Consider the following 16,130-nt stretch of genomic DNA (forward strand, 5'->3'; position numbering starts at 1 on the left):
GCCAGAGAGTCTAGACACAGTGATTTCAGTCCTGGTCTGTGGTATCTGATACTCAATATGGGACTTGTCTGATTGAACACTACTGCCTCTTCATTGCACATGCTGCAGTCTTTTTACTGCCTTCCTGTTAAATCAGTAAAAGATGACAATGGACATAGTAAAAGCAGAACAAATTTAATTTTAATATTTCCTATTTGGCAGCAATTACTCTTCCTTTTGAAGTGGCACAAGAAGCAATCAAATTAAATGAAGACATAATGGGAAACATGGAGCTTGTACAAAACTATTATTTTAAAATTTGAACAGCTTTAATTGAAACTGGATATATTTTTTCTTTTATAGAGAAGTAGTTCAGTAATTAGCAGTGTAATCCCATCTTGTTAAACATCTAATTTCCACAGATTTTGTATTGTGTAAGTAATGAGAATGTTTTCCTTCAAATTATTTGAAGGGTTTTAAAAATCCCTTTTTAAAGGTTTTGTAACGGAAGAGTTGCAGGGGGTGATTTTTGAATACTCGTGTTCCACTTGTTAAGTGGCAGCTTTCTTCTCTGGTTAATTCACTCTTATGTGACTGTCAGGCTTACGGATTTAATAAACTAGGGATTTTATAAGGTCTTAAAGCAACCTAGGGAATTCTGATTCTACCTTTTTTAAGAAAGGAGGAAATCAATGGTAGCTTTTAAATCTGTATATGAACGTTCCAGAAAAAGAGATAAAGAACTATCTTGTAACTTCATTATTTTTTGGGGGGTAGGAGTGTCTGTTTGGAATGACAGCCTGTAGAACAACACTTCGGAGTGAAATTCCTGCAGTCCCGTTGTTCTTGCCCCGACCCCCAAATGGGTTTTTCACCCACTTTCTCCAGTTTTTAATGTATTACAAACTGTCTTCCCACCAGATGGCAAGCACATAACTATATAATTAGTTGTTGCTTTCTTCATACCTTCACCCCTTCTTGACACAAACAGGGCTGTATTTTTGTACCTTGTATTCTGCTTATCTTTAGGCCCAATTTTTTCTACTCCTAGTAATCCCAGCCTTGTCATCATGCTGCTTTGCATTGTAATCTTGACGTGTCTTATGAGCTGAGCAGGTTTTAGGAGCAAATAGGGTTATGTCCTGCAACCTCTCAATGAGGAAGCTGTGCAGCTTGTCTGCCATGGTTGGAAACAGAAAAAGAACTTACGTATTTGAGTCATATTCAAATATTTGATATGCCATTCAAAAGTGTTCATATTGAACAAAATGAGACCAGATAGGTTGTGGTGTAATAGACAATACAGGTGCCAGATGTATAAAATGATGGCAATCCATAGGTTATTTGCCTAAGGAATTATGTGGTAATTCACTGACACCTACTAAACAGTTGGAATAGGATTATAGGTGATTGTCTCCTTACATTAACCCAGGTTGTTCTGTCCCATTACCAAAAGAATAGGACTTCTCTAGAGAAGTCTTTGGTGTATAGCAGTGTTCGACTCTAGCAATGGCAGCTGCGAAGATAAAGTACATTTCTGCAGATACAGCTATTTATGTATCAATGAAGTAATCTCAAAGCAAAATAGTAATAGAGTTATTCTGCAATTAAGTATGTGTTTATAGTCATAATTTTATTAAAAAACCAGGTAGTAATCTGACTTTCTGTGAAACTAGGTTTGGGGGGGGGGGTTCCCCATATTAAGTCTACCTAAACTTTTTCCAAAAACAAATTTGTCCATTCACAACTTTATAAAAACAGTAAAAATAAAAAATTTAGTGGTAGCAATAAAATGTAACTAGCCCATATTAATTTGAGTGACTGCTATTTTTTGCACTTTATAAGCATTGTTATTCCCAAATAATGGAACTATACATCTTGTGCCCTTGACCTTTGTAATTTTACTGTTTCTATAGAAATGTTGAATATTAATTTTTGGAAAAAAAAAATTAAAAAAAGCTACTGTAGTTGACATCATAACATTGCTGTCGTAATGCTTTAGAAAAATTAATGACTTAAGTGTGCTTGTCTTTCTTGGCAGTTAATGAAGATGCTTTTTGCATGTCCTGATGAGCGAGTTGACCTGGAACTTATTTCCTTCTGTATTAACCTTGCTGCTAACAAAAGAAATGTACAACTTATCTGTGAAGGTAATTGTGCTGAGATTTTACAGTTTTTTCGGAGATGACGCTTCAGATACGTGTTTTTATATATATACTTGCAAATATAAATTCTGTATATTTGAGTTACTTACAAATGTGTATATGTATTCTCAAAAAATAAAAGGCACCCATTTGGGTAATGATTCCTCTCCAGAATTCATCTTGGTGGCATGAGTGCCACCGAGTAGCCAGATCTGCTCACATCTGTCATATGTAGTTTTATAAAGCACACTGATGACATTACTGTGGGAGTATTACTGTAAAGTAACTATGGCTATTACATCCAAAACTGTATAGAAAGATCAAGATTTTTGTTTTACTTAAATTCCATCTGCCTAAAATTCATCTGCAGCTAATCAGTGCTTCTCCTGCCAGTACCAAATAAATAGTACAGTGATGTAATTTAGTTGCGTCTTTCCATTAACTTTTTTTCTTGTGTATTTTGTGCTCTAGTATTATATTACATGGTATAGATGGGCTCTGCATTTTGTTCAGTAGCTCTCTAGGTTGCTTTTAAAGTTTCTTTATTTTCATACTAGTGTTAACACTAGCAGTTTAGGTGGAACATTATTATTTAGTAGCTCTAATTTTCCCTTTTGCTCAAAATTTTCACTATGAACTACTGCAATAAATTACTAAACTTTAAAAGGGTCAGTTGCAGTCAATGTGGCCAGCCATTCCACTTAAGAATTCTGCACGTAGCCCTGTAGAAGGTATAACAGGAGATACTATTTTATTTTAAAGGCACAAATGAAATTTAAGCTAGTAGCACTTACTAGATAATAAAGTGATCTTTTGGAAACATAATAACATGATTACAAAGGGATCTTTTGGAAACATAGCAGTGGGACTTGCTCAGTGCAATCAAGTACTTAAGATATGTGTGTTTGTTCCCACGATGATCTACGTAACTCATAAATAACCTTTTAGAACCATAACTGTATTTATTCTGTAGACTGGAGAGAGGTGTCCCTGAGTTAGTACCAACAGTGGTGCTGCATCTCCGCTAACTGCACTCAATGATAGGGTAACAATTTGCATCTAGAACCTTTCTTCATCTAAATAAATAACTAGCTAAATGCTCCAAGTGTGTTTAGTTATCTGACTTTTTTAAGTGTCCCACCAGTACATACAGTCATCGTAGCTGTTACAGATTTATACAGAGAAAGACTTTTCTTTTTCAATTTAAACTTGAAAGGAGAAATAGCTCCTGTCCACATTCTTCACTTTTTCCCTTTTAAAAGTTCAAGCTGGTTTTGTGTGTGTTGGTTTTTGGTGAGCCACTGCTTTCGTTATTTTTAATTTTATGTGGTGGATTTCCCAAGTGTTTCTTCATTTCAGGAAATGGCTTGAAAACACTAATGAAGCGGGCTTTGAAATTTAAGGATCCATTGTTAATGAAGATGATCAGGAATATTTCACAACATGATGGACCAACTAAAAGCCTGTTCATTGTAAGTACTATCTATTACCTAATATGATCTCTGATTCTTCCTACTAGAAAAGACTGGCTGTGGAGAGTTGCTGTGCTTTGTCTTTACGTAGTGTCCAGATTAAGTTTTCTTGGCTGCCTCAGGTTATTTTGTATTATAAGGCTGCCTCATTTAGTAAGACAGGGTTTGAATCCTCACTACAGGGAAAAGAAATCTTAAGCTGTATAGAGTAAGTCCGTGTTCCAAAATAAACACACAAAATGAAGCAAATGCCAACAACAAAAGAAAAAAACACACCCCTCTCCCCCCACTCCCCAAACCCCAACTGCTGGGGTGCTTGTCATAATAATTAACAGTTAACAATTTCTTCTGTTATTGCTAGAGGGCAAAATAAAGTGTGGGGTTTGGTTCCCCCCCCCCCCCCACTGTATCCAGTGTTTTGTATAAGTGAATATTTTAAAATTTTGAATACATGCTATTCAGTTAGCCATGTAAAGCTGCCCTTTGAAAAGGGAGGGAAGGGAAACACAACATCCTAGTTGTGGAAATTTTAAATGCACTGTTAAAATGTGGGTTGAATTTCAAATTGTCTTAAAGCAGTATAGAATTAGAAAGTAGAATCTATGATTCCCCTCTTCATGTCCCCAGAATATCTTGTAGTTATTTCTTAAAATCTATAGGAAGAGGACTCTTACTGTTACTAATGCAGAATGATGTTCACTGTCATCTTTCCCTTATTTTCTAACTGCTTTCTCAAGCCATGTGTGTAATAGCTACTTTTGGAACATCTGAACAAATGATCTACATTTTTTTTAAAGTGAAAGGATGGAGCACAAGAATGCTGAAATATTTTCTTGGATTATTCTTCAGCTGAAATTGAAAGTGTCTTATTAGCCTTCATTTAAGGAAAAAAGTCTTCTGAGAACTAGTTTTGATTTGACCGAGTTGTGAGTTCTTCAGAACCCCAGATTATTCTCTAGTTATGTTTGTTGTTATATTTTCTCTAGGATTACGTTGGTGATTTAGCAGCTCAGATATCAAATGATGAAGAGGAGGAATTTGTGATTGAATGTCTGGGGACACTTGCAAATTTGACCTTACCAGATCTTGACTGGGAACTTGTGCTGAAAGAGTACAAACTGGTTCCATACCTCAAGGATAAACTAAAACCAGGTCTGTACAAAGTTCTGTTCCTCTTTCAAAGTAGAGTCTTTCAAAGAATTCTTAAAGTGCTGTTGCACTTAAGTTTGGGGAAACTTAACATAGAAGAACAGAATCATATCTAGAGATAAATATACAACTGCCACAAGATTAAGGATTTCTGAGAGGTAATACTTTCTGCATTCTGACGTAGCAGGTTCTGCAGAAGATGACCTTGTTTTAGAAGTCGTGATAATGATTGGAACAGTTTCTATGGATGACTCCTGTGCTGCTTTGCTGGCTAAATCTGGAATCATCCCTGCACTAATTGAGCTTCTAAATGGTATGTTTGCCATGTTTGACCTTGCTTTTGTTTTTCAGAGAAATTAGTTGATGTAATCATGCTGTAACTGAATGCACATTCATTTTCTCTTGCAAGGTAAGAGCAGGTGTTTTATATATGAAAGGCAGAGCAATTACTTCGTTACTGATAGAGAGATATGGACTAGTAGCAGTCTGATAGATTTGACTTTTTCCTATGCCTCCACTACTCCTGCTGTACTCTGTGGTCTTTCTGCTTGACTGGAGCAGGAAAGAAAATGTTCGTTTTGTGTTGTTGGGAGATGAAATCTCTTGCATACCACTGAATTGTCCAGCTGACATGTAAAAGCTGGGTGTTCTCTAAGCCTCACAAGCTTCTAGTTGTAAGATCTGAAACTGTGCTTTTTTTTTTTTCTTGCAGCTCAGCAGGAAGATGATGAGTTTGTCTGTCAGATCATCTATGTATTTTATCAGATGGTCTTTCACCAAGCCACCAGAGATGTCATTATCAAGGAAACGCGTATCTTTTTACAGATTAAATATCTAGAATTGCAGCAATTAATTTGCCATCACTGCTGTTTGACCTATATTTATCTTGCATAAACCTCCTGATCTCAGAGCTTTCTTTGTAAATGGTTTATTTCAGCTGAAGGAAAAAAACAGGCAGCCTAGGCATGTTAGAGGGACTGCAAGATTAATAAGAAAGATTAAAAGTTCGTTTGCTTTGAAACAGGAAGGGAAGTAGGAGGAGGATTACATTAGTTCTTATGAAAATTGAATTACTGTGCTAATTTGTTTTATAAATCATAGTTCATAGAAGCACCTACATAGAGCATAAACCAACTTCTTGCGCTGCACCATTAAACATATATGTTGCATAGTCTGAAGTTATGTGCATTAAAATAATATTCTTTCTTATATCAATCTAAACAACAAAAATAATGCTTGCTTTGTATTTTTTTGTCCACCTGATTGTTCTTTGAACTTTGTTTGGTGTAAGTCTTCCCTTCCCCCTATGGAGACTTTGATTCCTGTTACTGACTTTCCTCTGTCTCTTCTTTTTTCACCTGTCTGTTGATGACTGAATCTGTTCTTCAGTTTCCTTATGTTGTGAATCTGTTCAATTTTTGGTTTTGTATGCTACTTACAACTCTTATTTAGGCTTTACTGCTTATTGTTATTATTTACATAATAGATTATCTTCAATATTTTTTAAACAAATACATTGGAAGCCTTTTTTAAAACCAGAAATGCCTAAGGGTTACAAAGGTAACAGCTAAAAGATTAAACCATTCTACAGAATCTGAACCTTATGAAATAACACATTGGGTACATGGATTTCCAGTAACAGATCAGACTTTTCTTTGAAGGGGCATGTAATTTCTTTTCAGCAATTTTGAAGAATATTCAGGTACTTTAAAATGTGGTTTCAAAAAAAGTAAAAAATGACTGGGGGAAGGCTGCTAAGCCATGTGATGTGACAGAAAATTCCTGACTATGGTTCTTAATGAAATTTGCAGTTGGAAGAACACAGGGCTGTGGAGAAAACAAAAAAAATAAACACACACACACACAAACACCCCCCCCAAAAAAAAACCCCAAAACAAACAAAAAAGCAAACAAAAAACCCCAAACAAAATCTCTTATCCTTAACAGTTTCTTTCCAGAGGCTCCAGCATATCTCATCGACCTGATGCATGACAAAAATGCTGAGATCCGCAAAGTCTGTGACAATACTCTAGATATTATAGCGGTAGGTCTAATTTTTTTTTATCATCTGTCCTTCAAGAACCTCTTTACATGAGATAATTTTAAAATAACTTGCAAATTGGAGATATCTTTCATGCACAACTTTCTAATTGCATAGGTAATAGATCATTTTCATGGGACAACGACAATCATTAATCTAGGTTTGTACCAGATTTCTGAAGAGTTCGTATATATACCAGTTAGCTTTACATTACAGACACTTTTAAGAGAGTGCTTTTGTACTTAAATAAATGAATCACATTACACAAGTATGTCAAGCTTTATTTCTTAGTTCTTCAAACAAATGGCTCTTGTTACCCAGCAGCTTTTACTCAGCTTTTCTACATCACTTGATGCCAATTTTTGTGTCAGAAAGAAAATGCAGTCAGCGATCCTGAACCTGGCTGTTTGCTGCTGGGGGAGCAGTCAGTATAGTATTAAACTTTTTAATAGTGCCTTCGGCTCTTGGATAGGTTTCCTTTAGCTACATGGCTTAGTTTGTCAAAACACAAAGAAATTTCAGCATTTTGCAGTGTCTTAGGATTTTACATAATGTTGGATGTAGAGTAGCTGTCATGAAATTAAATCTTGCAGCCAAATGAACTTCACTATGAGTCAAGGGTGGTGGCTTTGACTACCTTAATGGTTTTCCTGTCGCCTCTTTAGCTGAATTACACGTATTGCATCTTGTACTGTGAAAAGTTTAATATAGTGTAAGACTTGATTTAGGCTATTTTGTTATCTTCTGTTACACTCATTAGTAATGCCTTCTAATTTAATACTCATCTAAAAAAACGTAAAATGACACAACATTTTCTGTGTTGGAATTCTTTTTATCAGGCTCTAGTTTTTGTTTCATAGATGTACTGAGTGAAAATCCTGATCCACCTAGTTAGTGGAAGAGTTGCTGTTGACATTCTTTAAGGGCAAAATTTTGAATAAGATGGATCTGCATTTTGTACTTACTTATGATGGGCATTATGTTAGGTTACCAAAATCAGTTATTTCCAGAGACATTTGCAGTGGAAACAGTTCAAATACTTTTATCTTCTGGGTGAGGCCAGACCATTAGCGTGCTTCCAAGGCTTATTTTGTCTTGGGGCCAGTGCAATTTTCAAGTGCCTCAGTTGTTGATTTGTTCGTGTTGGGGAGCTTTACAATGTGGTGCATAGTAGTATCTAGATACTGAATAATGTTAGCAAAATTATTAAGCAACATTAATTTTATAGAATCTAGAAAAACAAGATATAGCTTCATATTCAATATTAACATCTGAGTAAAATGTATTGGGCTTTCTTTTACTTCTTAAGAAGAGGTAATCTTTATGCTAGCTGTGAATAAATGAGGAGGGCTATTATAATGGATGGGTAGGGCTTCTCAGCTTGCAGGAAGCACTGGACAGGACTTCTAGGGCACTGAGGAAGAATACAGGGAAGAAATTATGTGGTACTGCTGTTACTTGAGGGTAAGGGGGAATATAGCAAGCACATACTCAAAGTAGTTTGCGTGGAGTGAGTTGTTATTTTCTCTGGTTGTGGAGCAGTGCCACGCTTAGAATGGTGTTCACTGGTAAGTTAGTAGAGTTCCATTTCTAAGAAGGTCTTTTTAGCTTTATTATCTAGCTGCTGAGTTACAGGTTACAAAAATGATAACACCATACCCTGCTGGGAACGGGAAGCACAAATAAACCCTCTTTTCTGGAAGAAAGAGAATACGCTGATTACTTTCTTGTTAATGTTGTAAGCTGGCTGCACTCTGTCTCCCACTACCAAAAATCACAGGCAAAAAAGTCATCACATTCTAGATGGTGATGGGAGAAGATTTGAAAGAGTAATTTATCAGAATGTCAGATCTTTATAGGTGTTTTGCCATTCAGCTCAGAGGTGGAGCAGCCTGTAAAAACGGAGGTATTCAGCTGTGTAGCAATTTTTATACAAACAGTGCATTCTGAGTTGTCTGAGCAGACATGTTCTTTAAGAATGGTGGAACTTCTTATCTGTGCTAAACTCACAACAAGAAAAAAAGAGATTTTCAGTCTTCTTGTTCCATATATGCTGACAGGATTAGTTCCTCTGATGATGGAAATCAGAAACTAAATGTTGGAGAATAGAGGTTTGAAAGTAATGTCTTCTCAGGGAGGCAAATGCTTCTTTCACTCATCAATAAGCTCTAGATACTGTGACTGAAGTAACATTGAAGAAAATCAGATGCTTTATAAGCTTTAGGGGAAATATTCTTTCTGTAGTAAAGTAATTGTCACAGAAATTATGGAAATGTTACACTAGTGATGATTTGTGTAATATAGCTTGGCTGGACTCTGCCATTGATGAACTGAAACAGATGTGCTGCTTTAGCATAGTACATATTGGGGAGTCGCAGTTTGGCACTGGTAGATCCAAGATATCCCTTTTGTTGAAAAGAAAGTCTGCGTTGACAATTTCTAAATGCTTCAGTCTCATGTCATGTGCTGAGTATTGACACCAAGCAGCTAGTTTAGTGTACTTGCACAGCTAAAGCAGGGCAGGTCTCGAGGCTCTGCTGACAGCCTGGAATCAACAGCTGCTATAGGAGTCTTGAGCAAATGAAGTTCCTTTTCCTCTGCCTCAGAAGCCTGGACGCCTGCAACTCCAACCTTGTGGAAAGTGTCAGCTTACTTGAGATGGTTTTACTCTGTTCACCTCAGACAACATTATTGAGAGCTCACAGGGCTATTAATCTCTCAGTTTTCTCATTCCTTTTCTGCCCCTAGCTCAGCCTTATTGCAATTAAATTACTTTCCTGATTTATCCAAATGATATTTAATTAACCATAACCAGATTCTTGGACTGTGTAGTCTCAACCTTTCCCTTCCCTCGTTTCCCCCCATTTTCCTATTCAGTATTTTTACAGCTTTGAATCCAGTTCTGCTTGTTTCTTTTATGATCAAGAGTGAATCATTATACTTCCTGCAGAAGTAAACCATCTTATAGATAGCTACAGCATTATCCATGTGATTGAGGAAGGACCTCATGCCTAAAGTGTTTTTCCAGCTCTTATTCTTTGCCTCAGGTATTTGTAATGAATCCCAAATAATGTTTGCCTCATATGCAGAGCTGTATTAATGAACACTTTGCATGTTTTCCTATTAGCTAAATGCCCTGACACAAATCCTTCATGTTGGGAATGCTGGAATGTCACATAAGAGGCCAGAATGTGCTATGAACTCTCAGTACTCTGGGATTTGGGGTCAGCTGTGCAAGATGTTGGCCAGCTCTCTTAAGAATCAAGGAAGACCACAGGGATTTGGTGTGTGCTTTATTTGAATAGACGGCATACTCTTAAAATAGATAACCTTTGACTCCAGCTTGGTGTCCTCTTCCCATGAAGAGTGCTGTAATCACTCCAGGAAACAGATTCTCCCTTCACTTCTCAAGGTTCTCCCATTCTGTAGTGTCTCTTGTTCCCTTGTTATCCCCTAACAATCATTAATACAGAGATGTGAGCAGAAAGCAGCTAGGGTGGGGGGCTGCAGGCTGAACTGCAGACATACATTTTCACTGATCAGCTTCTGCATTGTTAAATTTGCAGTCAGCCTACTTTGGTGCTGGTAGCTTTTTGTGGCAAAGAGCATGCACCCAGAAGGAAAAGGCTCTACCAGCATGAGAAGAATTACCACACTGGAGGAAGCATTAGACCGGGCAGAATTGTCCTAATAGGGTTATAAGAAGACAAAACCAATCTTGGGCAGATTTCCTTCTAGCATTGGCTCTTGCTCTTTGGGTTTATAAGAGTAGGAAGGTGAGCTAAACCACTGATTTCTGTTAACTTTCATAACAACTTGCTAATGAGATAGATACTGTATGTTCCTGCAAAGCTCCTCCTTCAGCTGTTTACATTATAGGAACCCTGTGGATGGTGTGCATGTTGGGCAGGCACCTAAATTTAGGGGCCGTGTTTACCCTTTTTCTCTGCCTTGCTTTAGTTTCATATCACAGGTTTCTGTTCACTTCCCATCAGAATATACTTAGTATGAACCTGATTGTGAAGAAGTGACTCTGGATTGCACAGGTGTGTTAGAAGTTTTTTTGGTCTTTGAATGAATTGCCCCCTGGTGGTGCTTACACTAAGGTGGGTGTTGCATACACCTGCAGAAGGTGATCCATAACATCTGTTTCTCTCCTTGGTTTATAGAGGCATATACTTCAAATAGCATGCCTCCCTTTTGGATAGCTAGACAAGATAAATCTTTTATTTCTTAATAAATGGTTAATTTAACCTTTCATGTAAATTGTGTGTTTTAGGGATGGCTAAATAATGAAGAATGTAACACGTAACCAAGTACAGACTTGAACACGATGAACATTGTATTTACTGTATAGCAGCTTTAGTTTAGTATGAGGAATCACATCAAATGAACCCTATTACAGACCCAATTAAAGGGCAACCACATTAAAGTGAAAAGGAAAATCTGTTTTTCATCAGCTGTGAGAGAACACAAAGCAGATCTGTGTAGCTCTATGTTATCCTATAGTGTGTTAATCAGATACAAGGTGTGACGGAAGCCAGTGACAAAGGGGACCCCTGATAGGGAACAGGCATGCTCTGATAATAGGCCAGTTAACGCTTCATAATATTTCAATGGTTCAGTAGTAAACAAAGTTGGAAGCAGAACTTCAAAAAGGATGGCACATTCCTCGCAAAGTCGGACCATACATCTTCAATGACACTTTCGGATTTATGGAAACCGAATGTTAAAAACAGTGATGTCAGGGAGCTCCAAAGAGAACAAAATCAACCTTCAAGATTCCTCCTTTTATGTTTCTGAACATGCAGTGTTGGGGGGACATGGGGTTAGAGAATAGGCATATTCCTTTTATCACCTTCTTGTTGCCCCATACCTGCTTTTTTAGCAGACATATATATAGCTCAACATTTAAAAGGACTGGAGAGCACAAAGCTGTTTGTATCTCTGTAATGTTTAGTTTTCTGTTTTAATTTGCAGGAATTCTGTAACAAAAAAGGTGTCCTTCATGTGTTTAAAAAAAACTCAACAGCAAACAGACAAACAAAAAAGCTTTTAATAACTCAAAATATAATTACTGGAAGACTTGTTTTGTTTTAGGGAATTGTTTTGCTCTAAACTGCTTTAATTTGACTTATTTGTACGTTTGGATGTGTTCCTGTGTTTACAGCTTTGCTTCCATTCTGATGTTATTCCATTAATCCTTTATCAAGTAGTGTTTCTGCACATTTCTGTGGAAAATGTACAGATGTATTCCTGATCTAGCAGTATGGAAATTAACTTGTTTGTGCTGAGGTTATAGAAATTGTTCTAGATGATTGCAAATCATCCTTTTCTAGGATTGCTGCCAGCATGAAACTCTTGACAAAACTGATCATTGATCTGATTCTGGTGCTGTCACTTCTTTCTTCTTACTCATTCGTAATGAAATACAAGGTACAAAGCAGCCAAACTGCTTGAACAGATAACTTGTGATTTTTAAGTAACTTGTAGATATGTTCAATCTTACAGCTGCTATTTACCATTCAGTCGATAATCGTATTTTCCAAAATTTATATAAATGATTGAGGTAAAATACCTGTGAGTTTTAAGCCCCTTAGTATAGGATGGGAAATGTAGAATACACAAACATTCTGCCCTGTTGTCACTGTCTGAAGAAAAAGTCAGGATCTGAGAAATTTTAAGTGGTTTTTTTTTTTTTTTTTTTTTTGCTTAGGAGGGTACGAAGAGTTAATGTATATTTGTGACAGACATTCAGCATGTTCAGACTGGTGTAGAGTGGAAGAATTTGGGTTGAAACTTTGGGAAGATCAACATGTTTTCAAAGTGCATTCATGGTTTATATGAATTAGATAATTTAGCTGGTGGCTTTTTGAGAACTTTTAAAGGTAAACAAGGTAAAAGGGATTCAGCTTTCCCACAGATTAATCTAATTTGCTATTTGTTAAATTTGTGTATCTTCCTCCACTTCTTTACAATCATGATTTCTGGGAATAGTTTTCTTAAGACTACAGTATGATTTCTGGCAGTTACAAGGTGTTTCTCTAAAGCTTGTAAGTAATTGACAGCTGCTGGAGGCTGACATAATAGCCAACAGTTTAGCTCTGGCAGATGCAGCAAAGGAGATGCTTCCAAGATGCTGGTCAGATGTCATCACTGAAAGTCATGCCCTTTGTTGTTTGTTTTGGTTGGTTTTTTTTTATGGGTCATTTTATAAATCTCAGTGATGAGCGTGCTTTTTCCAGGGCAACTCTTGTTTTGCACTATTGTTTCTAACCTTTCCTTTTAACCAAGAGTGGCAGTGGAGAAGGAAAGATCAACAGGCAGAAATAGCATGAGATGTTCTTTTACCAAACAGTGTAAGGCATAGGGTTGTGTGTGATGTTTTGGGTGTTTTGTTTTGTTTGTTTTTCTGTCTCTCCCTAAGGCTGCTGCATTACTGACAGAAATCTGGAATTTTAGTTGAGGTCACTAGGCACTGCAAATATCTGTGCGTCCCACAGGTGATACTTGTTCTTTGTATGGAAGTTAAGCAGGAGAGCACTTTTTGGACAGGACTGCTTGCATGCCAGGATGGTGCAGAGGGGAGTTAGAAGGGTCTAGTAATTGGTGTGGATCAGAGGTGTAATTGGAGAAATTTAGAACAGTGCTGCAGACTGAGAAAAGCCCCACATCTACAGGTACTTGCGTGGATGTCCCAGCAAAAAGGAGTTTTCATTCTGCTGTAAGCTAAGAGGAACAAACTTTTATTTCCCCAGATAAAACAGTTTTAAAACCTACTACCATAGGATAAGGGTTTGTGATTGCATGGCATGACTTGACATCCCATGAAATTCTGGATGCTTCTGCCAAAATGACAAGGCCAGCTGGTTATTGTGTTATCAGCCAGTCAGAAGGGTGGAAAAGGCACAGGGTAGAGAGTGTCTTACCTGTGCCAGGCTAGAAGTAGTAAAGACAAGGTACTAAGTTGGTTTAAAAACTTAAGTTCAGTTTATAGGGGTTTTGGAAGTTTAAACAGAGCTAGTTAGCCTAGTTATTCTGTCTTCACTGCTATTTTTTGACTTCCGTACTTTTGCACTGTCTAGCTGGAGCAGTTCAAGAAATTACCACTTCCTAAGCCATGGCATTGTCATGAATTGTGTGAATGTTTTTCATTCCCTTCAGGGCTAAATAAAACAGATTTTTAAAACTTTATTCCAGCTAGATCTCCAGGGAAAGTGTGTCTAGATCAGGTGTTAATCAATGTGAGAGTTAAATGGTTTTCAGTTTTTCTCTCCTTTGTAGTTTAGCTGCAAGACAGCAAAGTGAAACCTGTTTCACAAGAACATTTCTCCCTACAATTAGAAACTTTGTGGTTATGAATATTGTTCCTGTTCACAATCCTTTGATTAAAAAATTACTACCCGTGGTGCATTTGTGAATCTTCCCAAATTGATGCCATCTGCAGATTTCATGTTGATGAATTTCCTATAGTTAGCTGTGGCCTATTTTTCCAGTAAAATTGAGAAACTTAGTATTATCCACAGGTTTGTATTCCCTCAGTGGTAATCAACAGCCCACATAGTTGGTCTGTTTAGAAGTGTCTTCTGAACAGTTGATTGCAGTGTCCAGAGGCTAAGTCACTTCCTTATGGTGCCTTTCTATATTGAATATCACATCGCTTGAGTGCAATTAGGCTGTAATCCAGATTGAAATTTCATGCCTACATTTTGTTTCCATAGTGGTTGGATCCTTTGTCCTGTTTTCCTCAGCTTTCTGGGGAAGCTCCTTTCAGATTTTAATGTTATATCTTGGGGTTCCTACATCCTCTTTATTACAAATGTTGTGCACCATTGTTGTGGGTATTTAATATTAATCATAAAAAGCCATTATAAAATTTGACAAGTTGAAAATTAATTCCTCTCTTACTGGACCTCATGAAACAAAATAAAAAGTCGTTGGCTTTATCAGAATTCTTCTTGTATTTTCTAGTATCTACTTGTCCTAATGAGCATTCCCCTAATGAGGTATTTGGCCAGTGTTAGTAATTAAGTACTGAAAAATTGAAAATCGTCAGTAATTGGCTCTCCTTGATGAACCAAATGACGAGACTGTGATGAAGGAACTTCCCTGCTCAAAGTAGGATTTTTTTTTTCTGTATGGTGTAAAGTTACAAACCATGAAGGGAAGATTGTACTGCTGTGTGTACAAAACCAGAATAATGCCTAGTGCTTGCAAAATCATTCTCTTTTTTGCTAAAAGAGCTCTGCAAACTGAATAGAGGATTTAAGTCACTGAGCCCTGAAACTTACATCTTTTGCTGACATTAAATTCCTCTGCTATTTAAACCAAACACATTTGTCTATACCCCATCCTAAAATACTGTGTGTTGATTTTTGAACAGGAATATGATGAGGAATGGGCTAAAAAAATACAGAGCGAGAAATTTCGATGGCACAACTCTCAGTGGCTGGAGATGGTGGAGAGTCGGCAGATGGATGACAGTGAGCAGTATCTGTATGGTGATGATCGTATTGAGCCCTACATCCATGAAGGGGATATTCTGGAAAGACCTGACCTCTACTACAATGCAGGTAAGGCTGCGTATATTAGTGTTCAGGACTGGGATTGCTACTTCTGTGGAGCAGGAACTTGACCTGGGGCTGTGGGGAGAATTTGCTGACTCAAACCAGTCGGACAGTTTTCCTGTCTGTGTCACGGGGAGCAGCACTGATGCACACTAGGCAGGGATGGACGTGGCCTTGTTAGGATGTTAATGATGGATTACTATATATGTCATCTTATGAAGTGTTACAGGTCTTCAGAAATATGAGTAGACCTGTCTGAGAGGTAGTGAACTGTAATGACTGATCTGAATAAAGGCACCCTAGCCTTGTGCTTCACACCTATTTCTTGTGTCCATAGTTTGTTTTTTTTGTTTTTCATCCCTGTTAAATTAACAGCTATGGGATCTGATGCTAAAATTTGTTTTGCCTTTTGTGCTAGTCCTGTGATGGATTTTTGTATTGCAGATTTTGATGAAAGGCTTCAGTTGAGCTACATCAAACCTGTAGATTCCTTAGCAGAGGAAGTCATTAGTGTAACTTTCAGCTAATCTGTTTGTGTGATTTTTTTTTTTGCTGTCTTATATAGGGAAGTGTGTGAATCTGTTCTGTAAATACTTTTATTTTTCAGTTCTTCATATGAAAAAAATTTATTACTTGACAACTTGAAGACATTTGTTTAAAAAAAATTCTTAAGGGCAGTCATGTTCTTATTTGAGATTAACCCAAATACATGCACAGTAGTGCATAATGACACAGTTGAGAAGTGGAATCTACTCTCTCCTTCTGTAAAGGTTTTATA

General features: G+C 37.1%; 1 protein-coding gene across 2 annotated transcripts in view; it reads left to right on the forward strand.

Annotated features, from left to right (window-relative positions):
• The window catches only part of KIFAP3 (kinesin associated protein 3), a 68,884-nt gene that overhangs the window by 30,432 nt on the left and 22,322 nt on the right, over nucleotides 1–16,130 (forward strand). Inside the window, exons 12-18 of one of the 2 annotated variants that reach the window (XM_031047262.2) lie at nucleotides 2,021–2,129; nucleotides 3,483–3,595; nucleotides 4,582–4,747; nucleotides 4,929–5,057; nucleotides 5,457–5,555; nucleotides 6,703–6,788; nucleotides 15,169–15,358. In XM_031047262.2, coding sequence (XP_030903122.2) covers nucleotides 2,021–2,129; nucleotides 3,483–3,595; nucleotides 4,582–4,747; nucleotides 4,929–5,057; nucleotides 5,457–5,555; nucleotides 6,703–6,788; nucleotides 15,169–15,358 — 892 coding nt within the window. The remainder of the gene's footprint in view (nucleotides 1–2,020; nucleotides 2,130–3,482; nucleotides 3,596–4,581; nucleotides 4,748–4,928; nucleotides 5,058–5,456; nucleotides 5,556–6,702; nucleotides 6,789–15,168; nucleotides 15,359–16,130) is intronic. The other variant, XM_005147076.4, reaches the window with a different exon arrangement.

The sequence above is a fragment of the Melopsittacus undulatus genome, chromosome 6 (assembly GCF_012275295.1).
Source record: "Melopsittacus undulatus isolate bMelUnd1 chromosome 6, bMelUnd1.mat.Z, whole genome shotgun sequence".
NCBI lineage: Eukaryota > Metazoa > Chordata > Aves > Psittaciformes > Psittaculidae > Melopsittacus > Melopsittacus undulatus.